This window comes from Phocoena sinus, chromosome 2, assembly GCF_008692025.1.
Source record: "Phocoena sinus isolate mPhoSin1 chromosome 2, mPhoSin1.pri, whole genome shotgun sequence".
Lineage (NCBI taxonomy): Eukaryota > Metazoa > Chordata > Mammalia > Artiodactyla > Phocoenidae > Phocoena > Phocoena sinus.
Window position 1 is genome coordinate 61,634,843 of NC_045764.1, and position 24,564 is coordinate 61,659,406.

At 49.8% G+C, this 24,564-nt stretch overlaps 1 protein-coding gene across 2 annotated transcripts in view; it reads right to left on the reverse strand.

The window, feature by feature from the left end:
- The window catches only part of ARID3B (AT-rich interaction domain 3B), a 53,672-nt gene that overhangs the window by 5,435 nt on the left and 23,673 nt on the right, over positions 1-24,564 (reverse strand). For both annotated transcript variants that reach the window (XM_032623371.1, XM_032623370.1), the window contains exons 3-7: positions 16,324-16,395; positions 16,038-16,110; positions 3,217-3,400; positions 1,684-1,958; positions 1,311-1,565 (exon numbers count right to left, since the gene is read on the reverse strand). In XM_032623371.1, the coding sequence (XP_032479262.1) occupies positions 1,311-1,565; positions 1,684-1,958; positions 3,217-3,400; positions 16,038-16,110; positions 16,324-16,395 (859 nt within the window). The remainder of the gene's footprint in view (positions 1-1,310; positions 1,566-1,683; positions 1,959-3,216; positions 3,401-16,037; positions 16,111-16,323; positions 16,396-24,564) is intronic.

Sequence of the window (24,564 nt, forward strand, 5' to 3'; positions counted from 1 at the left end):
ACCTGGATAACCTTCTGCCGAGTGTAAGGTGTGGCAGGAGAACCAGGCTGGTGAACGTCCTACGGCTTGCTTTCTCCACTGAACCACTTCACCTTCCCAACTCCCTCTGCTCTCAGAGAAGAGGCATCACATAGGCAAGGAGGCTGACCTCAGCTCGCAGCTGCGCACTGATGCTTTCAACACGATTCAGCAAACCCTGAGCACCCACTACCCACCGGGTGGGGCGTCAGAGGTCACTAAGACCCAGCCCCTTCCTCTGAGGATTTGGCTTGCTTCCTCCTCCCCTTAACCAGGCTGGGAGGTCCTCAAGGAGAGGGTCTACCTGCCCAGCACCTGGCACTCCCTCTCAATCTGAGCCCTCCGTGGTTTGTGGAAGGCTGCAGGCGCTGGCATACAGGGCCTCTGCCTGGCTCACCCGAGACTCTGCCCTTTCATGATGTTGAGAGCCAAGAATTCTTCCAGATGAGCTGCCTCATCTATTAGCCTGTGGCTTGTGCAGGGCCGGGGGCACCTGGCCTGAGTGGGTCAAGAGGGCAGAGCCCTGCTGTCCGGGCTGTCACCTCCAGTTCCCTTCGGCTCCTCGCCAGGGGGGAGTGGGACGGGGAGGGGCTGCCTGGGAACATGCACAGCTCTCTTCACACCTGATTTCTTCCCAACACGAGCCCGCTCATGTTTGCTCTGAGATAGAGTCAAGAATGGCAAAGAAAATGTGTGTGAGGGGGAATGGGGAAAAGGGGAACAAGGGATGTGGAGTGCGTGGCTGCGGGGGGGAGGGGTGTGGGGGAGGGGGCGGGGAGAAGGTGGGGCACCTGAAAAATGTGGAGGGGAAGGGAAAAGATGCCAGTTATGCTGCCAAACTTGTATTTCCTCCTCCCCTCTCTCCCGGGGGTCACTGGCAGCCTGGCCTGAGGCAGCTCTGGCCCCTCACTGAGCCTCCGGAAAGGAGGTGCTGTCTTTCTCCCAGATGGTGAGGCATTGGGGTGAAGGGTGAGCCCTTTAATTGAGACAGATCAAAAGGCAGGAGGGGACAGGGAAGACACGGCAGCTGTCCCTCAAGGCCTCCTGCTCCTCCTTGAACAACTGCTTCTCCTCTTTGCTAGAGAACAGGGCAACTGCAGGTCCCCTGCAAAATGACTTCAGCTTTGGTGAACTGAGACCTCCGTGGCCACCAAAGCCTCAGGTGGCCCTTTGGCCTCTAGATCCTTCTGGGGGCCAGGGGGGCAGAACCTGGAGGGGCTCCACCCCAGTCCCCGGGACGTAAACGGGCCCTCGAATGGAGCCGGGGTTTGGCGCCCGGGCCCGGCGCTCACCCCTGCCGTTGATCCTGATCTTCATGGGCAGCTGCCGTGCCATGCTGAAGAAGTTGCGCTGGAAGGCCTGCTGCACCAGGCGCTGCTCCTCCTCTGACAGCCTGGATGCCTTCTTCTCAGGCGGCTCCCCCGACTCCAGCCGCTCCCGCAGCTGCTCCAGCGTGGCCGTCCGGGTACCGGCCTGCTGGCTGGCCAAGGTCACGGGCACAGCCAGGCGATTTGGCACGGGCACGGTTGTCACTGGGACTCCATCACCTGACAACGGCACCAGAGCTGGACCCAACCCATAACCCACCCTCCCACCTGGGTCTTGGACCCAGGGAACTTGGCGCCCTTCCTCCCTGCCCTTCCTCCTCACGAGGGCCCTGCAGACCTTTCCTGAGAGTGGTTGCTGGGGATATCCGAGGGCCACTGGCATTGGTGCCACTGCCGGAGCCCAGCCCGAGGATGGGGAAGCGGATCTTGGGTGGGGAGAGGAGGGCAGGGGCCCCAGCGGCAGAGGCAGCAGCGGGCGAGTAGCCAAAGAGGGAGGAGCTGTAGCTGGGCCGGCGGCCCTCCCTCCGGTTGCCGTCAATGGCTGCCTGGAGCTCGGCCGGGGAGCTCAAGGCTTTCTTCTCGCACTCGTAGGCGTAGAGATACTTCATATACCTGGAGGGAAGGAAGGAAGGAAGCTTCCAGAGTCATCCAAAATATGGCACAAGGGCTGCCCAGTTTAAGTCGATGGGCCTCTGGAAGCGGGCTCTGTGGGGCAGGCTCTGTCCTCTAGGACAAAGGAGCACAACCTGCTCCTTTGTGATGGAAGAGGATGAGGACGAAGAAGATGGAAGAGGAACCTCCCGGACAGCGATGCCCCACCCCAGGCCCTCTAACTGCTACCCAATTCTAAACGCAGCTCAAAGTGGAGGCACGGTTCATTACGGAGATAGATACTTTCGCTAACGTTTCACGTTTTTGTGGCGCCTTTCTAGTGTCCTGGGAGAAATGAGAAATGCCATGTTTTGCAATGTCTTTCTGGCTCCTTGATCTCCTAACCATTCTGAGTCAGGCTGGTCAGACAGGAGCAATTCTTCCCACTGTGTGTGGACCTAGAAGTGCTGTCCCTCTTTGTGTCAGATGCCCCAAGAAGCAATTCGCTACCCAAGAACCTTGGGAGAAGGACTGCTATGCTGGATATTGCTCTGTTCCCAACTTCTCCTGGAACAGTTTCGACAAGGCCTTAACATGTCACCTAACCTATACATGGCTGATCTTTCCGTATTTTTCACAGAACAATGTCCAGAGTTCCGAAAGAACAGATTCCCCTCTGGCCCTGATTCGCCAGTGCTCCTCCTGTTCTCACTGCTTCTATCACCCTTATAATTAACTCAAATGGGTAGAAAAACAGGTGGCCGATCCCAGTGGGATCCCAGTGCCTGCCTTCCTCTGGGTCCGCTGTTGCTGGGCAAGCTGTCAGGTAGGAAGGGCCAGGCTTACGGTAGGGGTGCTGTGTGGGAGATGACGTCCTGGAAAAGGCCGTGTGATTTCAGAGACAGAAGCCCAGGCGGTGACTCTTCAGCCTGACCACTTACTAGCTGGTATGGCTCTGACCAAACGATCTAACCTCTGAGACTTAGTTCTTGCTTGTCTGGGAAACAGGGGCAAAAACCTTCCTGACGGGGTTGCTGGTGAGGTGTGAATGAAACAGAACCGGTGAGGCAGCAGCACACAGGAGATGCTTGGGAAGGGGCGCTCTCAGGATTACTTTAGGTTAGGGAGGGATTTCATCTCAGAAAGCTCCAGGCCCTTTCAGGAATTCCGCCCATCTTGTTCACTATACAGTGGAATTTCCCTTCCTTCCTCTCCTCTAGGTTAAAGCATCCCCTTTCTCCAGCCTTAGCTTCCTTTCCCCAAGGCTCTGGCCACTCACTGGGTCCTCAGGGTGAAGGCGGCGCTGGTGATGGACGTGGGCAGGTTCAGGCCTTTGGTGATCTCCCTCCAGATCTTCTTGTTGATGATCTCCACCAGGCCCCCCTTCTCCGTCACCAGCTTATACAGCATATACAGGTCCAGGATCTGCTTGGCCATGATGGGGATTCGGTTGATGGGGGTCCCTGTGATTGTGCAAAGAGAGAAACAGAGGGTTGCGTCATTACCATGCAGAGAAAGAAGACATCTGTGGATGCCCACCCTTTTGCAGAGTTGGAAATATGTTCATAAATCTGCTTACAAGTATAATTTGACTCGAACTCTCAAAGCCTGGAAGCTATCAGACTAGCTGCCAGTTCTCCTTAGGAAGAACAGAAAGATAGGTCCAACTCACAGGCTGTGTGGCCTTGGGTAAAACACACAGCCTCTCTGGGTCTGTTTCCCACCTGTAAATAAGAGGGCCAGACTAAATGACTTCAAAGATTTTTTTTTTTTTTTTTGCTAGCAGTATGATTCCAGATTCTTTCCTAATGACTTGGCAACTCAGTCCTCTGGAGCCTTCAGAAGCTGTTCAGCTGCCTCCTCAGGGAAGTCTTTCCCTGACTCCCAAGACAGGTGAGGTCCTGCCCCATTGTCCACCTGGAGAGCTTCCTTGGCTTCTCTTCTGCAGCTCTCAGTGCAGTTTATAACCGTGTTTTTATTTGCATACTGCCTGTTTTCTCTTCATCTCTTCTCCTGCTACAGGGCAGAGAAATGGTTTTTTCTCTCCTGTGTACCCACCATGTCAAAGGAGCTGCTGGGCACACAGGTCTCCAGGGGAATGAAAAGCCACTCAACAATTCACTCCAACCCCTCCCTGGCCTCTGAAAGAGGGAGGGTCAGAGCCGCTTCCGCCCACTGGCCCCGAAGGGAAGTGAGAGGAGCCAGGGACTTGATTAGGAAACCTGGCACCGAGCAGGAAGGCCCACTAATGAGCACCGGGGGACGGCAGGGAGGGCGGGGCCAGGCTCCTTTCTCGGGCGGCTGGGATGCTCGTCAGGAGGCGTGATGGATGACTGTCACTTGGCAGCCTCGGGATTAATGATCTGGAGGTCAGAGGGGAGAATTCCAGCAGGAAGGGTCACCGTCCAGGGCAGGGTATGAGACTTGTTGCCTTTTGATGGCAAGTCCTTTTACTGTACACCGGCTGTTCCTCCTGTGCCGCGGCCGCACCGCCCCCCCCCCCCCCCCCCCCCCAAGGCTTGTTGAGGTCTCACTGCCTGCCTGGTGGAGTTATGCCAGCTTGATTAGAGAAGGGCTGTTTGTTTCAGCTCCTCCTGCTTCTTCCCCCTGAAGGAATGGCATTTTCTTCTCAGCTCTAGAACACTGGCCTCACCAACTCTTTTATAGAGTAATTCAAGCCAGAGTGGAGTGAAGGGTGCCACGTTTATGAGGAGGAAGTAGCGTGAGCACGAACACGTGGCACTGCTATGGTGGGACTGGGCCTCTTTTCTCAGTGTGGGGAGGGAGCTAGAGGTCTTGAAGACCTTTGTATTGACCGGCTGGTCTTTGGAGGGTCAAGGACAAAGGGGCCATAAGTTAAGTTCAAAGATTCACTGGTAAAATATCAGAGGACTGCTGGCACGACAGCTCGCGCGCTGGTTAACTACCTCTCCCTGTGCTGCTCTGGACAGTAGACCTTATTCCTGTCACAAGCACAGGAGTCTCATGCCGCAGAACTGGTCTCCTGGCAGGACAGGGCTAAGGTCTCCCTTCTTTGCAGGCCTGTCTGCCCAAGCACGCTCATGGCCTTGGCGAGTTCATACCCTCGGGGCATCACCTGGAGAGTCTGGGAGGACCACTCCCGAGGCCCCCTCACACAAGTCCCCGAAGCTCTCAATTCCAGAAGCTTCCAGAAACATCTTTACACATGTGACCTGTTCACTTCCAGGTCAGATGTCCACAGTGAGCTCACCTTCATCCCTAGGTCAGCTCCCTTTTCCCATCACTTCCTCTTCTTCCGCAGCACCATCATTCTTTGAGGTCTTGGGTAGGAACCTCCGAGGCAGCAATGGCTCCTCTCCCTCCTCTCTCACCCACCTTTAGGCTGTCGGGAGGCTCACCGGATTACTGCTTTGAGGCCCCTCTCAAAGCCATCTTCTCTCCGGCCCTCAGCCACCACCCTGGGCCAGGCCCTCGCCGGCTCACGTCAGATGCCCCCAGCAGCTTTGAATCCACGTGCTCAACCTGCACGCTGCTGCCAGACATCTAATGAAAACACCACTTTCACGCCATTACTCGCTTCCTAGTTTAAAAACCCACAATGACTCTTATTGCCGACCCAGTCCACCTCACATGTTCAATCGCATGACTCGGGTTCCCCAACACTCCTTAGAAGATTACGTACGATGTATTTTTAAGCGTGTCTCAACAACTCACTCTCACTCCAATCAGTTGGGTCTTCTCACCCTCACCCCTAAAGCCAAGCTCCTCTCTCCTCTACTTTTTGTTTTACTGTCCCTCCTCATCAAGCCTAAAATGACCCGTCTGCGCTCAAATCCTCTCTACACTGGCCTTCAACGTTCACTCCCTCCAGGGAAGAAATTTCCAACTACCCCAGTTCACATGGATTTCTTTCCTCTCAGAATTTCTATTATAACCACTACAAGTTCAGCAAATAGTTCCACTTGTTTCACATATGTTCGTCTGGTATCCCAGGAGGACTGTAAGCTCAATGAAGGCAGGGATTGTTTTTCCTTCATCATGTCTTGAATATTAGAATGTTTAATAAGCTAAACTACCATGCAGATTAAACCAACCAACCAACCAACCAACCTGCTTCTCAGAGTCAAAGCAACCAGCTCTGTGTTAACCCAACTGGGAATATTAAACGCATTTCCTTCCTTCCTGCTGTGGTGTGCCCACCAGGGTCTGTCACTAACTCGAAGCGTCTAATTGCTGACAGCCCTGAACAGAAGTCACCCTCTCCTCTCAGGTCCTGGCAGGTTCATTAGGGGGGTCACGACCCTTATTAAACAGACTGGGGAACCGAGGCCCAGAGTGGTTAAGCCCTTTGTGTCTGAGTCCTACAATAAGAGGACTGGCGGCACAGGCATGGATGGAGAGCTGGGGATTCCGAGAAGGTAAAGAAACCATGACTTCATTCAGTGGGGCCAAAGAGAAGGGGAGACAGGTGTTAAAGAGGGCAAGCGGGCTGGGTTTGTGATGCCCACAGAACAGGCGTGGCTGAGTGAGTGACCGCCAAGCAGGGCATGCCCAGCCGGGGGAGTGCTGTCCTTCAGAACTGTCACCTTGGAGAGCCAGCTACCGCTCCGTTTGTGAAGAGCTTTCAGAGTTTACACTATTCTCATTGATTCTCTCCAAGGGCGGTAAATCTTCAATGTAAAGGGTGCGTTTTACTTTTAGAAATGGTCATTCATGGAAACAAGCCAGGAAAATAGGATGAAGTGACCAGGCTGTTTATACTGATTTTGTGTGAAGATGAGGTGTGGCCATAAACCATGACAGATTATCTAGTGTGGCTCAAACTGCCTCTGAAGGCAGCTCCCCAGAGAGGAATTATAGATTTGCCCAGAGTAGTCACTAGACTAAATGGCTAGTCATTTGAGATGGCTTCTTTCAAAGACAACAATGTCATAGATGTAGAAATTTCATTAAAAATTAGCCTTTTTTATAGTCACACACAGAGTGGCTGCATTAGGCTGGGAACTGCTCAGGGGCAAGGGAAACAGGTAGATACTGGACCTGAGAAGACAAGGAAGGAGCAAAGTGGCATTTCAAGTCCCCAGAGTGACCTCTTCCCAGCACCGCTGGAGAGAAAACACAGGCCAGGGCTGCTCTGTAACCCAGCCCCACTCTGGGCAAGTGGGGGGTCATAACTTCTCTCATCAGGGCCCCCTATGGCCTGGCCAGGCACCCCGGTTCCAGGATCAGTGGGTAAGGGGAATGGGCATTTTTCTTCCTCATGGCTGGCCCTCCACGAAACTGCTAAAAGTAGCTCCCAGTGCAGGCGGGCCCCTCAGTACCCTCAGAAACAAAGCTGAAGCTATTCTGAGACCCAGCTCTAGATGACATCATGGTTTTCTCACATTATGCAGCCAATCCAGACACAAAACCTGCCTTGGCTTCCATTCTTTTGACAACTAAGAGAGAGGCAGGGCCCTCAGGCTGGTCTCTCTCTGCAGTCTACTCTGTGCTTAGTGGGCCTGGTAGCCACCTCCCTTGTCCAAGGAGACTCAACTATGAAGAGAAGGGGAGAAGGCCTTTAGCTGAGTTTCCCTACCTGAACAAGAAAGAAAACCAATACATCACGCTGGGGGTGGGGATGGGGGGGGAATCGACAATATTCAGGCCTCAGTTTCCCTGTCAGTCTGAAGCAAGGAATTTGCTTCCAGATGACTTCCAGTTCTAAAGTCCTATGAGTCTATGAATAAAAACTTAAAAACAAAAATTGATAGTTTGGGGGGGTGGTGGTGGTGGTGGTGCGATGAATTGGGAGATTGGGATGGACATATATACACCAATATGTATAAAATGGACAACTAATAAGAACCTGCTGTATAAAAAATTTTAATTAAATTTAATTTTAAAAATTGATAGTTGTGACTACTACCAAGGGAGGTAACTTGATTTTAGGAGCTTGCCTGAATTACAAAATAATGTTGCCAGGTGACCTTGAGATGGATGGTTTGGGATCTTCTCCAATGAAGGGCTCCTGTGTGGCTTAGGACCAGGTCTGTGAAGTTCAAGTCCATAAGCAATGGCTCTTTCTCTAGCCTTGTGGGGAAGTGGGGGAGTCTCTGGCCTATTCTCTGGGCTGGATTACATCTTCCTCTAAAGAGGCTCTTCACCTGAGAGGGGACAGGCCTCAGTCCACAATAAATGCAAATGCAACCTGCAGAGAACCAGGAAGGAGGCCAGCAGCCACTGCAGGGAGCTCTTGGTGGGTCACCAGTGTTGCCCCTGCAGGAGGCCGAATCTCCGCCCCCATCACACCTCCCAGAGGGGGCGGGAGCACCTGATGGGGAAGCCTGTGGACTGTCAGTCACTGCTATCAAAGCAGGAGCTAGGATTGAGGGTAATTAATCATGCTCCCTCTGACAGCAATCCAGGGCCTTATCTGTACCCCAAGAAATGCCGCTGGTCTCCAGTTCCCTCCTCAATAAAGGAGACTGACAGTTCCAACAAAGAGGCCCCTTATCAGATTTCAGCGGGGGAGCCTGAGGCAGCCCGAGGGAGATGTGGAAAAGGCTTTTATGAGGCCGGGACCCAGCGAAGCTGTGGGGGCTCCTGGGGCTTTAACCCTTGGAGGTGGGAATGCCGCTGGGCACTGGCGCTCGCAGGCCAAAGCCGTGATCGGGAGCTTTCAGAGAAGATGGAGCTGAACAAAAGCTGCTCCCTGGCACTTGGCTCGTCTTCGTCTGCCCAGCACTCAGACCGTGGAGACAGAGCTTAGTGGGGGTGAGGGCAGAGCGGGGAGACAGCCTCCTCTGGCACTAGAGACAAAGATGGGAGATGGCAGGAATGTTGGGGGGAGGGCCACTTCCTCCCCACCACAGAGAATGGGCACATTCCAGTCAAGACCAGAAGCAATCAGGGGGCAGGGACCCAAGACAGAGTCGCATGGCTGCCTTCCTGCCTACTGGTCAGGGGTGAGGGCCCAGGACCCAGGGCGTGGCCCTGCCAAGGACCCTCGCTGCTTTTTCCTGACTTTGAACAAGATCATTAATCATTTCCATAGCCTGTCAAGAGAGCTGGGCGGCTGACCAGGGAGCCTAGAAGAGTTAAGTCCCACGTTAAGCAGGGAATGTGCATAGGCAGACAGGCAGGCAGGCCTCCTGCTTATTCCTCTGCATATTAATTCCCGCCCTGCTCCAGTCCTGCTCCCCAGCAACAAGCAGAGGAATGACTGGTGATTTTTTTCCCCCTGACTTGTTCATGTGGAAAATACCTCCCACCGGGAAACTGGGCAGCAGGCTCTGGTGGTGTGCCATGCAGTGAGTAGATGACTGTTCCACAGGTCAGGGCAGAGGCAAGGATGCGCAAATATCCTAATACCAACACGCGTGCTTCAGCCCTCTACCTCCGATTTCCCACTGAGGGGGGTGTCTAACTGACAGAGCCTAGTGCACTAATCTTAAGTATACAGCCCACCAGATCTTTACTGCTGTGCATACCCCTGTATCCACTCCTCAGATCAAAATACAGAACGTTTCCAGCACCCCAGAAAACTCTTCCATTACCATTCCCAATCAATATCCATCCCCTATCCCCCCCGACAGGAGGTAACTATTATCCTGACATGTATCACTATAGGTGACTTCTTGAACTTTACATAAGTGGAAGAATGCAGTATACAGTCTTCTGTGTCTGGCTTCTTTTGTTCCACGTTAGGCCTGTGAGAGTCATCCCAGTTGGGTACAGCAAGAATTCATTCTTCGTTATCGCTGTGCGGTATTCCACTACAGGACTATGCCAGCATTTAGTCATACATTCTACTACCAATGGAAATTTGAGTTCTTTCCACTCTTTGGCTATAATGAATGGTGTTGCTACGAAAATTCTCGCATGTGTCTTTCAGTGAACGTAAGCTCTCATTTCTACTGGGGATACACCTAGAAGGGAAATTGCTGGGTAATAGGGTTGGCATATGTTTAGCTTTAGTAAATATTACCAAACAGATTTCCAGTGGTTATGCCCATTTATATTCCCACCAGCAATGCATGGGAGTTCTGGAGGCACCGAACCTGAGAGGCTAATTTTAAACCCATTACCCTTCTTGATACTCTAGTGCAGACTAATTGCTTTAGGTGAAGTTCAACAGTATGTGCACTGTGGCCAATAATAAAATAAAATTATGGTTATGGCTGTGCTGTTTCCTTCCATAAAAACTACATTCAGAGAAGCAGGCTAAGGAGTTAGAAGGAGGTGGACCGTCGGGTCATCTCTGCTTCGCCTGCTGCTGGTCAACAGACCTGGCCCGAGTCTCCAGGAGAGGGGGTGGAAGGCTGGCCGGGGAGAGGTGCAACAACTCAGGGGTGTTCTGGCCTGAGCAGTGCATGGGTGTCTGAGCTTCCATTGCCAATCCATGCCCCTCCCTCTCAAGACCTAGTAGATTTTCCCACAGTGTAACTGGGTCAAACTCTCCCTTCAAACTTTCCCTACGCCAACCTTAGGACGATTTATTGAATATTGGCTCACCTTGGAAAAAAGGAGGCAAAACTATCAACCCCATTTTACGAAGTGCTAGAAGTACCAATAAATGACCTTGAAGGGGAAGAGGTTGAATTTAAAGACAAAAGTGAGCTATTCAAATTAATCACACCTTTCAAAAACCAGGGTCTCTTCTCATTATCATGGATAACTGGGTACTTATAAGGTATTTAAATGACTATTAAAAGTGGGGGGGGGGAACCCCAGTACTTGAACAGCGGTTGCATCACCTGGGGAGAGAAAAGGATCTGGCCTAAGACAAAGATTTGCATTTTGGACTTTCATTTGTGGGTAAAGTTAGAATACGAAGCCCCGAAGCCTATTTTATCTGACAAAGACAAACATATTTTAGTCTATCAGGAAGAGTGGCCATGGCACAGACCATTTACAGCAAGATACAAAGAATATACAAGAAACTCCCTCCACCAAAAGGCAAAGCAATATATGTCACGAACATTTCCTTGCCTGAGATGGATAGATAAGCACACAACAGAAGGAAAAACACTCAAATTGCACTTCGAGGCAGACCAAGCCCTTTTCCCACAGTAAATTCTTTGTATATACACATCAAAAACAGATCCAACAATCCATTTGGGAAAACCAAGGTCAGTTTGCAGCCCTGAACAGAACTGGTGGGGGAGGGACGGCAGTTCTCCGGTGAGGTCTTGACAAAACTTGTCTTCCACATGACCAAGCAGGTCCTTAGCCTGGTGTGCCGAGCTGGGACGGGGGCTGGAGGGGAGATCCTTGCTTGTGGGCACTCCGGGTGTGCGCAAGATGCTACCGTTAGGGCTTCTGTCTCCCGTGCCCCCAACCCCAACCTGCCTTGACAGATGGCAGCTTCTGTGCCAGCCACTGTGAACTGTCACACCTGCCCTTCCCTGAGAGATAAGCCGCCTTACCCTGAGATGAAGACTCTTCTTGCATGAAGAGTTCTACCTCGTGTTAATCAGTTAGATGCTGTCAGACCCTACTGGAGACCGACCTGTGGAGGCGGGCCACTGTCTCTGGGGCTCAGAAGGCTGAAGGAGAGATGAGGCTTGTCCACTGCCCCAGTGGGAAGTGATGGAGCTGCTGGTGCCAGGGGCCAAGTTTCTCAAGGGCAGTGCAGGCGAGGAGAAAAAGTCCTGGCCTGGGGATTAGGAGACCAAGTGCTAAATTGGCTCTGTAGCCTCAGGTCTTCATGGCTAACGTGATAACCTTTGCTCTCTCCACCCCACAGAGCTGGGGCTGTGGGGAGCAGCAGATCAGATAGTGGGTTGAAAGGGTTCTGTAAAGTACATGGGGTAACAATAATAAAATTAACAGCAAAATCATCTCCCTCCTCTTTGATGAAACCACACTTCTGTTTCACTGCCTGGGGAACAAGAGAACAAGCTCTTCTTCCTTAGTGATGAAGGAAGAATGGAATTGTTTACAAGCCTTTGCTTATGAGACTTCCAAACTAGCACCGCCCCCTCTCCGTACCCCCTGGAAAATCTACCAGGGAATGATACTTCAGGAATCACCCACCGTGAGTTAAATTAGACAAAGAATTTTATTTACAAATGTTTGGCTTTGTTTTTTGGACAAAGAAAGGGGTGTGTGTGTGTGTGTGTGTGTGTGTGTGTGTGTGCACGGGCATGCAAAAACGTGCCCGTGCACATGGCAAAAGGTGAGGAAAAAGAGGCATGGGTGTTCTGAGATCTAACCCATCTTTCTACAGAAACATTTGTCGGGGAAGCACAATCAAAGGAAACTTGTTTAATTCAGTTTGTCTTCAGTCAGCCAAAGGAACACATGATTCACCAAGGAAAGGAGTGAAGCATTTGGTTCTGGGGGTCCCTGGTGTAGTTTTTACACAATTATTTTGACAGAAAATTGCTCAAGGGGCTTTTCTTCTATTTTGATTATCTAGGGTGGCTCATTATCTGTTTTGTAGCGCAACAGACACAATCAGGGACACATAACAAAGAACAGAGAACTTGGAAGAAACTTCCAGATTGATTCTAACTGAACCTGCGCATTTTATAGATAAGGAAACTGTGGCCCCCAGAAGAGGAAGGATTTGCTCAGGATCGTGGAAAAGGGTGGGATGTCAGCACTGGCTTCACACTCCTCAGTCCAGAGCTCTTTCCCCCTCCGCATGCCTCCCGACAGGCTGCAGCAGCCGTTCCTGAGGCAGGCAGGACACAGGGAGCCCGACTGGGCACTGCCTCGGCCTCTTCTCAGGCGCCTTCTGGGCCGGGTTGTTCTGCGGGTGGGGGAGGGGTCGCGAGGTGCAAGTCACCCGGTCTGGCCTAGAAACCAAGGTGCCTCGAGCTGAAAGGCCCATCTGCTGCAGTCAATTCACCCGAACATGTTAACAAGCCAGAGAGACCCAGCACAAAGCAGCGGTTACGGCTGGGCCCCTCTCCCACTGGACAGCCGTTTTATCACCTGCAGCTGCAGTCATTTGGGGCCGCCTGCTGTGTCCTGCCACCCTTGGAGCCCGGTCCACTTCCTCTGCAGTGGAGCCTTCCACGTCAAAGCTGCCCGGCCCACTCACAGCCCAGGTGGGCGTCACCGGGCCTTTCAAACTCAGGTTGCTTTCAGTGGTTCCTTTGAAATCTACTGCTTATCCTTCATATTAGCTCTGGAGGATGAGCTGCTGACCCACTGCCAGGGTCTGTGAGGCTTTTCCTTGCACCCAGCCAGCTAACAAGATTGGGCTCCTGAGTGCCCCAGACACTTCAATTTGGGAGTGACAAATAAGTCGCAAATGTCCGGGGGCCCTCGGTCTCCCCATTCTGCGAAGAGTAAAGACAGCAAGCTTCCCATGGTTAGAAGCGCAAACTGCCCCCAGTCCCCTTGAACTGCCCATTCTAATTTAGACCATCAACCGTGAGTTTTCCAGGGAGGAGAACACTGTGATTTTAAAGGGAACAACCTCCACAGTCTCCCTGCCTCAGCCTTCCCTCTTCAGCCCAACTATACACTGTTTGCCACAGCAAACCTCCTGAAAGCACAGCTCTGGCGATACTTCTCATATGTTAACTTCAATAACTTAGCTATGTCACAGACAGGAGTGCTAACTTCTTGGCCAAACACGGCTCTTCACAGTCTGGTGCCAGCTGATTCATCCAGGCCACAGACAAGGGTTCTTTCAGCCGTGCCTGGACCACGTACACCACGCGTGCCCCGCGTTTCTGCCTCCACTCTCCCTATGCTGGAGCTACAGCAGCTCTCAGGTCCCTACACTCCAGCCTAGGATAGGGCCCCAGCACCCATTCCTTTGGCATTCAGCCACGGACGGGGAGTTCATCCTATTGCCCGACACAGGCCCTGCCGCCCTCAACATTGCTACCTGAGTGGAGATAAGATGATTTCCCTGAAGAGTTTCTCTGCAGAGGAAATTTTTGATCTTCACCTTCTTTCCTATCCTTCTATGGCAGTGGTTCTCATCAGGGGGACAGTTTTGTCTCCCAGGGGACATTTACAATATCTGCAGACATTTTTGGTTATCAAGACTGGGGGGTGCCACCCCCAACAAAGGACTATCCAATCCCCAAAGTCAATATGCTGGAGCTGAGAAACCTTATACTAGAGTAATTAACAAGTAGCAAAACTGACTTGACTATCTCCCTTCTACTGCTGATGCCAGCAAATAGTGAAATACCTAACATAAGTGCTGAAGACAGAAAAAAGATTTACTCAGGGCCTGAATAACCATAAACTGACATGATCAAAGAGAGTTTCTTACTCCTGCTTTGGGTGGAATAGACTAGGTGGCAGTCTGGTAGCCCCAGCGCTGTGCAATAGTGGGACGCTCAGCACACACTGCTCTCTACTGCTGACCTCCAATCACGGGCCGCTGTCTAACTGTGGGTGGGAGTGAGGTGGGGGAGGGGAAGCTCAGCTTCCCTGCGTGGGGCAGCTGAGTTAGGAAAACCAACAGGACTGCTCCTACAGCGAACACGTCCTGAGCAGCACCCGCCTCCAGGTCTGGCCCTGTGCTAGCACTGGGGACTTGGAGAAATGACAAAGTGGCTGTCCTCAAGGAGCGCCTCGTCTAGTGGGGACATATAGAAATAAACAAACAATTACTGATCTTCACTCTTGGCTAGGCTGATATAACTAAAAATCCTTTTGGGAAGGGAGAAAAACAATAAAGTATCAATAGACTATAAAGCAGTGGAGCCACACTGCTGATTAAAATCTATATTGTTATAGCAGCCCCTCTGAGATGAGATCAGCTCCCGGGTTTGCACCAGCTGGGCTTGTGGAGCTTGTAAATAATTAAAAGGTAATTGGAGGGGGAGACCAAAGTATTAAGTGGATTTCTCTCTCTCAGGGCAACCAGGGAGTTTCATTGCTGCCAGTTACATTATCTTTCGGGATTATATTCTTGTTTTTTACTGACACATGCAGCTCCAGATAACAGTTGGAGGAGTAAACTAATTAGAGCTGCTTAGACTGCTTTGATAGGCTTGGGGATGGGGGAAAACGGAGACTCAAAACTTTCGATTGCCTTTGTAAGCAAACCAGCAATAATAGGCGAGCTACTAAGAAGGCAATAAGGCTTTGGAAGGTAAAGGAAGGGGAAGGAGGGGGAGAGAAAGAGGGATGGGGCTGGTGGGGAGAGGAAGAGGGAGGGAGAGGAGTTAACTCAGCATATTTAGTTGCTGGGGGCTGTCATTATAGCTCAGCCCAGGATAAAGAGGAGGATTTCATTCCCAGGTCTCAATAAAGGAGCTGACACAGAAACCAAGGGATACATGATCAGGCAGTATCCCAGGGAACATGCTGGCAGGAGCAGCTCTCCCTTACAGCTTTGTCCTGAGGTGAAGAAGATGGAGCTACACAGGTTGCAGAGGATCATCTCCTAGAGAGGCTGGGGTTCTGCCCATGCTTCCTGAGGGCTGACCCAGCTGGTGAACCCATTGCTGTGACAGGATACAAAGCCAGGAAGTTGAGTCACTGGGCTCAAGACTCAGACATGCCATCGTCCAAAGAGGAGATGGCTGGGGGTGGGTGGGTGGGTAAGAGTGAGAAGGAGAGAAGGACAGGGAAGTGGGAAGGTGCATTTTAAGGCAGATGCCCATGTGCCCTATACTTAAACTGCAGGAACACCCCAACCAAGCCAGTGAATGCAAAAATCAAAGAGCCAATGGATAAGAAAAAAAGAGTTAGCTTTTCCTTTTCGTGGATCATTTCAGATCCTCCCAACAAATCCTGAAGGGCCTCTATTCTTTCACTGGCCCTCCTAAGACTCTATTAAGCTAGACGCAACAGCAGGAAGCCCCATATACCAGTTTAAGTGATATCCAGGACTGCTATAAGGCTAAGAAAAAAGTATAATTGAATTTGAAATGACTCCAGAGACCAGTTAATCAGAACAGTGACAAAAATAAAGCAGGACCAAATCTGGATGATCATTCCATTCATTTTCTACCCAGGCCCTCTTTGCCCCCTTCAACCTGGTTGTCTATTATTCTGATAAGTATGGGACCAACTGGCAGTAAGTGGCTCTCGTCCTCCTGGGCTAAGATGCTGGCACTCTGCAGGGAGGATGGCTAACAGTGACCTGCACACAGTAGGCACTCAATAAATATTCAGTGAATTGAAACGATGAGTAGACTGAACACTCACCTCTCTTCTGCATAAAGACGAAGAGGTCATCCAGGAACTCTTTCCTTTCTGGATCACTGTCCAGTTCATACAGCTGCAATCCCAAAGCCCCCAGGGGAGAAAAAAAACACCACAGTGAAAAATTCCATCTTATGCAGGAAGTCTTACACCAGTGATACACAACCATCTATCTGAATGACTACAAATGTGACTCATAGGCCACCTCTATCCTTATTCCTTGGGGATCAGATAAAACGACCCACTGCAGAACTGCCCCTTTCGTTATCACAAAGGAAACATTACAGACCTTGGCAAAATCACGGGAGATCTCTCTTCCCCGGCCTCCATCTGCATCATCACTCCAGGCCAAACCACCATTCTAAAGGGGAACAAAGCACAGCGTTCAGAAGGGAGTAGGAAGAGAGTGAGAGAGGGGAAGGCAATCGTTTAGGGTGCAGATGAGAACCCTTAGCAACTGTGCTTTCCTGGCTCACACTGAAAGACTGACGGCTCGAGTAACTGTCCCTGCCACCCTAACAGGGACATCTTATTGTTATGCTTTCAATTATGGTTCCAAAACCAGAGGGAGTCACGTGGAAGAATCATCTCCATTTGTTGGAGGGGGGTGGGTGTTACTTATACCTGATAATCTTGGAGAAGGAGGACACAAAGGCCCAGTTTTCTGAGAGCCTGCTCAAACCTAGCTCATCTTCTGGGAGCCATCACTCTGAGATGCACCACTTTCCTGCAGGTTCTATATGGCATATGTTTGTATGTTTTATGATGTGTTTGTACATTATATGGTATGTTGTGAAGATACCTAGCCTGGCCTCCCACACAACACTCTAAGTGGAAGATAAAGGGTCAAAGGGAGCAAGACAAAGATCTCGAAGATCTCGAAGATCCTGTGGTCTCTCAGCCAAGCCTCACCACCAGAAAGCCTAACTCTAGCGATTAGAACTGCCTAGTGATATGAGGGCCCTCAGGGCCTGAGATTATTCCCAAGGCACAGAGACTCTGTGACACTAGGGTGAAGTTCATTTTCATTAGAGAAGTAATGAAAACCTAAACCTAATTCACTTGATTAGGTCAAACCAACACCATTCAACTGAACAGGAGGAAATGGCAAATATGCTTTCGTTTATGTTCTTGAAATCTGCTTCCCACTTTTATTCAGTTGGGCAACTCTCATTTCTCAAATCAGGCATCATCTTCTATGGGAAGCCTTCCCTTCACACCCAGCTGCACAAGTACTCTGGAAGGACTCTCTGTACATTTCGAGCTTAGAATTTCACATATTATTTTGGAATTATTTGTCATCCCCACATATTGTAGGCTCCTTGAGAGCAGTGTCTTATTCACCTTTGTACCTTTAGCACGCAGCACACTGCCTGACACTTATAAGGCTCCAGTGAATACCTGATGAACTATAATCACTGTTAAAAGGCATTAACCTTTTTTTTGAACCAATTAAGCAGCTCTTCAAAAAATACAGAGACAGGGCTTCCCTGGTGGCGCAGTGGTTGAGAGTCCGCCTGCCGATGCAGGGGACGCGTGTTTGTGCCCTGGTCTGGGAAGATCCCACATGCCGCGGAGCGGCTGGGCCCGTGAGCCATGGCTGCTGGAGCCTGCCCGTCCGGAGCCCGTGCTCCGCAACGGGAGAGGCCACAACAGCGAGAGGCCCGCGTACCGCAAACAACAACAACAACAACAAAAAAAAACCAGACATATATATCATACAGAAGAGTCCAAAAGGCCCTCTGCTAGTGGGGAGTATGAAATGTCAGAGCAGAAGTCGCCTGTTCACCTCATCCCACCTGTCAGTGGAGGACCCAGGGATGGGAATGGACACACTGAGACCATCACTCTCTCATTTCTCCCCCAGGAGCAAAGGTGCCCATAGGCACAAGCACACACGTGTGCCACACAGCTGGCTGGGGTGTGTAAGTGGCTGGGGAGAGACATCTGGGGTTGGGGAGCAGGTTTCTTGGGAGGACATTCTTTGGATTGCTTAAGGATCTCGTAAAATCATGCCAGTAAATGAAAGCGTGCTCTAATTCCGTCCTCTCTCTTTAGTAAAGCTTGCCTGAAAGCAGGAGGGTATTCAGGTTATTCAGTTAAATTCTGGGGCCATACTTTGCTTCCCCTACTCAAAGTGGGCTCTGAGATGTAGACCCACTTTCTGAGAGCAGCAATTTAGCGCACACAGAGGTAAGTATAACCAAGAAGAAGTGACACCCTGTCAGTTGACACGAAACAGGCTACATCAAATTGTTTCCCTGCTTATCTAGTAAAAGACGTGTGTACGGAAGTGCTCAGGAAATGCTATCTGACTGTGCACACATCATCTCCCCAGGCAGATGCTGTAGAAATCTTCCTATAGCACCTTCAGCTCAGGGAGGCCAACAACCAAGCAGGAGGAACACTATTTAAAAAAAAAAAAAAAAAAAAAAAAAAAAAGCTAAAACCCACCCCCACGTAATTACAGTCAACAGAAATCTGGTGTCATCTGCTGGCAACTAGCACAATGAATAATCAAGATGAATTATGCCTGTCAGCTCAGCAAAACCAGACAGAGTTACAGTCCCCTTTCAAAGGCTGCAGTAGGTCACCCTAATGCCCAGTGATTTTGTTTGAGCCAGTAATTCCTGCTGGAAAGTCAATTATCCCTGGGGCCCCTATCAGCTGAAAGACATTTAATGGGGGATCATTGCTGCTTCTGTTATGTCAGCTGTTTACTGTGGCAGCTCAATTCCCAACTCTCTAGCTGGAGATCTGAAGCTGATTCTGTTCACAGGAGGATTCTTTATCGGTCACCAAGAGGGATGAAAACACAGTTTTTTCCTAATCACAGTAACTTCTAGGCATTCTGAATGCTCACTCAGAAACTATTTAACACTCAGTTGGGTGGGGAGGATGGAATCCACAGCCTAGAATCTCAGACAGGGCTTTCCACAGCAGTAAGGGAGTGTAAAAACAAGCACACCAGTGCCAGTGCCACCACGGGTACGACTACGTGTGAAAATGAACACCCGAGTGTGAGGGCTCAGCTCCGGAACGGAGGAGAATGCCTTGTAGGATGGGGATGGGGGTCGTCGTGGCCCCGTGGCTTTCACCAGCTCTGCCCAAATCTCAGCAGAGTCCGAGCAGTGGGATGGTCAGACCGTACTAGCCACGGCCCACTAAGTAAGAACCACTCAGATTCAAAATCTGCTTAGAGACAGGATTTTAGCTTGACACGCACTACGTCAGTGACCACAGAGGACAGGGAGACTTGTCAGAACAGGACGGAAATAGGACACTACATTCTTTGAGCAATCCCACTGTTTGACCCATTACACAGATAGGAGTGTCAGCTACTATTTAAAGAAAACACAGGAAAAGAGCTGCCCAGGAGTGGAGGTGTTTTCTTTTGTCCAAGGCAAAATTGGGCCATTATACAATTTAAAACATTCAGATGGGGCTGATGGGGAAATGTCCACTCTCTTTGCATTACTTTGTTTTGAGGCAATTAAACTTCAACCCTGATTCACAGGATTTTCTGGCTGAGGTGAGAGTACTTCCTAAGCCCTGCGCACCCTTCACCGTCTAGCTGGAATGCTGTTTCCTCCGTGCAGCCTCTCTGCCCACCAGTGTCTTTCTCCTCTGGGCTGTGTCACCTCATGTTCTGGTTATTGTGCTCCTGCTTGTGTCCCCAGTCTGTAAGCATCCTGTCAGGGTATCCCCAGCCCCCAGCACACAAAAAGACTGACACATCTGCTCAGAGACAGGGATGGGCTCCCCCATGGGACCTCCAACCCCACAACTCCTATTTTCCCCTCCTCCTTTCATTGGGAGGATTACAGGCTTCAGCAGTTATTTTCTTGGCTCTTAACTCTGATCAACTGCTGTAAAACACAGCTCACTTATGCACTTCAAGTTTATGTGCAGGTTTCTTGGCCTATCAGCGGGGTGTGGGCGTGCCTGCTAGAAAGTTATCAGCTCAGAAATGATTGAATTTCTTGAATGTAGAATGTGCCTGATTGAGACTGTAGTGGTGGAGGAAAGGAGGGAGGGGTAGAAGCAAGTGTGGGGAAAACGCACCCCACTCAACAGTTTAGAGATCAAGAGGGGTCCCCAAGACAAGCGTTTCAGTTGAAGGGTCGCCATGTGCAAGTCCACCAGCCGGGGGAAGAGGCTTTGTTCCCTGTGGGCAGCAGGCAGCAGCATTCAACAGCTGAGAAACGTGTGGGATCAACAGTAGCCAGAGCGGCCGCTCACTGCCATTTACCACCTTCTCAGCCTCTCCTACTTGAGAGCTAGATTTAACGGCTTTGATCTCACCAGGAGCTCACAGGAAACTGACAGTTTGTTCCCAAATACCCACCCAAGGCTAGCTTTGGCTACCCTACCCACATTCAGCTCATTTCCCCCAGGGAGGCCACCGGGTGTTTTGCCTATAAATCTCTCAAAATTGGTAGTGAAAGAAGGCTGGGGAAAGAAGAAAGCGGAGCAGGAAGCTAGTGTTTGTGCATCTTCTGTGTAACAAGGACTAGACTGGGAGCTTCCCAAGCATTTTCTCCCTTAATTCTACAATGTAGAGGTGCTTATTTGGAGATAGGAAAACAAAGGCTCAAAGAGTAGGTTAGTTACCTTTCCTACAGTCTCAGAGCTCCCAAGTGGTAGCGTCAGCATTAAAACCCAGGTCTGCCTGGCTCTCTGTTATACCACCCTGCCTCGTGGATGGAAAGAACTACTGTTCTGGGTGGGGACATCAGGAAGGGAGAAAGGGAGGAAAAGAAGAATAATGTCCTCTGTACACAGAATGTCTACAAATGCCAAGTCTTGGCCTTGGACGGCTCTATCAATGGGAGATTCTTTTGCTCCTTGATTTTTCTCACTGGCTTCATCTGGGAGGTGCAGCCAAACAGAACACCAGCCCTCACACAGCATCTGCCCAGGAGACTTATCTGGGGCTACTGGAATAAGAACTGCTAACCTTTGGGCTTCCCTGGTGGCGTAGTGGTTGAGAGTCCGCCTGCCGATGCAGGGGACACGGGTTTGTGCCCCGGTCCGGGAAGATCCCACATGCTGCGTAGCGGCTGGGCCCGTGAGCCATGGCCACTGAGCCTGTGCTCCGCAACGGGAGAGGCCACAACAGTGAGAGGTCCGCGTACAGCAAAGAAAAACAAAAACAAAAACTGCTAACCTTTTACCACTACCTCCAAAACAGAACATCCTGGCTAAGAGAAGCCCCCACATTCCTCTCAGAAGAGAGACAGACAGACAGACAGACAGACAAGTGGGTTATGCCTCTGAGGGGACTAGAAGAATATGGCACCTAGCACGGCCAGCATGCAAATAAAAGGCCTTGAAAAAACAACAAATCAAAGTCTAATCTGACTGCAACTCAAAATTTAAATAGTGCTTCCTCAACACCTCAACCCTGGAAGGGGAAATGTAGTCACTACCCTTGAAAATCTAAAAGGCTGCCTTGTAGAAGAGGAAGCAGGGTTGTCTTTTTTTTTTTTTCCCCTTTTCCTTTTTTCTCTAAAGCCCCAGAGGGCAGAACTAGAGTCACTGAGCAAAAGTTAACAGGGAGAAGATTTCAGGTCGATTAGAAGAAAGACTTCTAACTATCAGAACTGCCCAATAATGGAGTGGGACTTCGCAGGAGGTGGGCAGCTTCCTGTCCCTAGATGACCATCTGTCTGGGATGTCATGGTGTGGATTCCAACATGAGATAGGACTGGATGAGAGGGCCCCTAGGGGCCCTTTCTGTCCTGAGAAGCAAAGAGCCTAGGATAAATTCATTCAACGCTGATTTCCTGAGAACCCACCCCAGTTAGAGCATTGTGCAAGCTGCTGAGAAGAATTACCCACTCTCCCCAAAAAGTGGTTCCCACCACCAGGAGTTTTACCACAGAGTTGGAAAAACAAGCTGAACACACACAGCACTTAATAGAGCAAGTCAAAGTACCAAAACACAGAGTGCCCAGGAGGTGGAAGAAAGGAGGCGGCCCAGAGGTGGAGATGAAGCTGGCCTGGAAGAATGGGCTGAGAGATTTACAGTCTCAAGGAGCATGGAGTGGGGGATAAACAAGGCATGTTTTGGCAGGGAGGATGCAAGTCTGAATAGTTAACGTGGAAACGGGCTGTGAAATGCCTTGAATACCAGGAGGAAATTTAAACTCTGAACTGTGAAGAGGGGGGAGGCGGTGGATGTTTTCTGAACAGAAAAATAAATGATTAAATCAGTGCTTTAGATGATTTTAATGACCCATTTTTGTTGGAAAATACATAATATACACATACAAACGTATACAGGCCCCAATCGGATTGGAATCCTGGGGGATTTTCACTTTTCAATTTTTTCATTACATTCATTCACATACAAACATCTGATCACTAGGATATACTAGATACTGTGAAAGGTTCTGAGGGAAAAAGAACAAGACAGATAAGAACCTCTGACTTCTTGGAAGTTATAGTCTAATGCAGAGGGAGAGAGAGATGATTTAAAAAACTGTTTATTTTTTCTAGATTAACGTCTGAATCATTTGTCAAGACCCATCACTGGCTTCTTCCCCACCCCCTGCAACAAAGAAAATTCGGACTGCATTGAAATTACAGAATAATTTAGTGAACTGACACAATCACAATATGAGAGCAATATGACTCTTCATTTAATAAAATATATTTTTAATGCTCCTCAGTAATGATTTACGACGTTAACATATTACTTTTGTAAACGGTATGGAAGATTTGAGAGGGAAAGCCAGAACTGGGGCTGGCCAGCTATGCAGTAGCCCACGCTGATAATCTGGGTTGGGGGTGGGGAAAGCAGTAGAACCAGGGAGAAATGACTGTCTTAAGAAGCAGCCAAGTCAGAGAATCAACCGGATCTGGACTGAGGGGATGAAAGAGAAAGAGAAGGATGAATCTGAATCTTATCATGAGAAAGGTATGTTCTGATGAAAATGGAGAGACGCTGGGCAGGGGATCAAGCAGGAGGTCTTTGAGCACTAATGAAAACAGACCACTGTCTCCGGGGTTGCGTCGGGGGTGACAAGAACAATCCCACAGACCTGGAGGACGCCAGGTTATGGCAGCTGGCAGCAGCAAGAGCCAAAGGCTCACTGCCAAACTTCCAGTGGGAAGAGAGGCATTTAACCAGCATCTCCTGACCCAAGAAAGGTACCTTGGGCTTTTTTACTGGGATTTGAAAAAAAAAGCCCAACCAGACCACGCCTCTAAGATCTTAGGAGCCAGTACTGCATTCCTTAGAGCTGTACCTCCCCAGAGACAGGAGCGCCTGACTTTAAAAGCAATTAAGTATCTAGGCTATTTTAGGATTACTCCTTGACCACCTGGAATATCTTATTAAAGCACAGCTCAGATGTCCAAAGCAATTTTAGTTCCCATTCCTCACTCCTCCCCAAGGCAAGAGTTAACCCCTTCCTTCAGGTTTAAAGCGCAGAGGCTAAGCTACTAACTCTTCACTTGAGCTCCCCATATTCTGAAACCTCTCAGAAACTGCCCCATCCTTAGAACACCATCACACACACCACAACTTTTATAGAGATTTTTGAGTGTTCTCTGAAGACACAAACATTCATGTGTTTCCTTTCCGTCTACTCTCCAGAATCTAATAGATTCTGAATCCCACCCAAGGTTCGGATCTGGGCAAATTCCTGGGACTTGAACCTCAAAGCAGTCATTAGCTAAATCACTAGACTTCAAAGGGCTGATCCCAAGCTCATGGATATCAGTTAATAACTTTGAAATACGATGTGTAACAAAAGTATTCAGGCTGAATAGTGCTGCTGTTAGTATTGTTATAATTTTTTTAATAAGCAACACATAAACTACCTTTTCTTTGGCTACACCTGTGGCTCTGTAGGTATTATCTATACCACATTTGTGACTATCCTACTACTGGGCGGGTTGATGATGTTGTAATGTTAAAAGTCCAATTCCCAGATCTCAGGAGGAAGAAAAGAAAAACATCTCTGCCCTCCCCCCCAGTTTTAACTGATCCCAGGAGGTAATGAGACATGCACAAGGGGGTAATGGGCAGGATTATAGGAGAATCCTAAAAGGAGAGGGGAGCCCCAGGAAGTAAAACAGATACTGTTATAAGCAACACTGTTGGACTACAAAACCCTCCTGATAAGATCAGGATTACTGCTCTTAGCTCAATCGCTCAGGCCTTGGAAGCACTAGAGTTATAATTATCAGATGCACACCTTCCGCTGTCAGGTAACTTTAGCAGGAACCAGAAAGTGCCTCCCCACCTCTTACAAGCAACAAAGATCAATTCAAACTCGGTGGCTTGGAAAGAGCCAAGGGACACTTTTCTGATTAAGCAGTAGAAAGGAGGAAGGGTGGGGGAGGGGAGAGAGGGTGGCAGTCCAACCTTTCCATCTAGGCATATAATCACTCCATGCAATAATCAAGAAGACTGCCCAGAAATGGGGTGTTTCTACAAAAGGAGGAAGAAAAACTAAAATGCACTGTTGGTGATGAGGACACCTCTATGCCAAAGAGTGAAGTGGCCCAGCCAAGT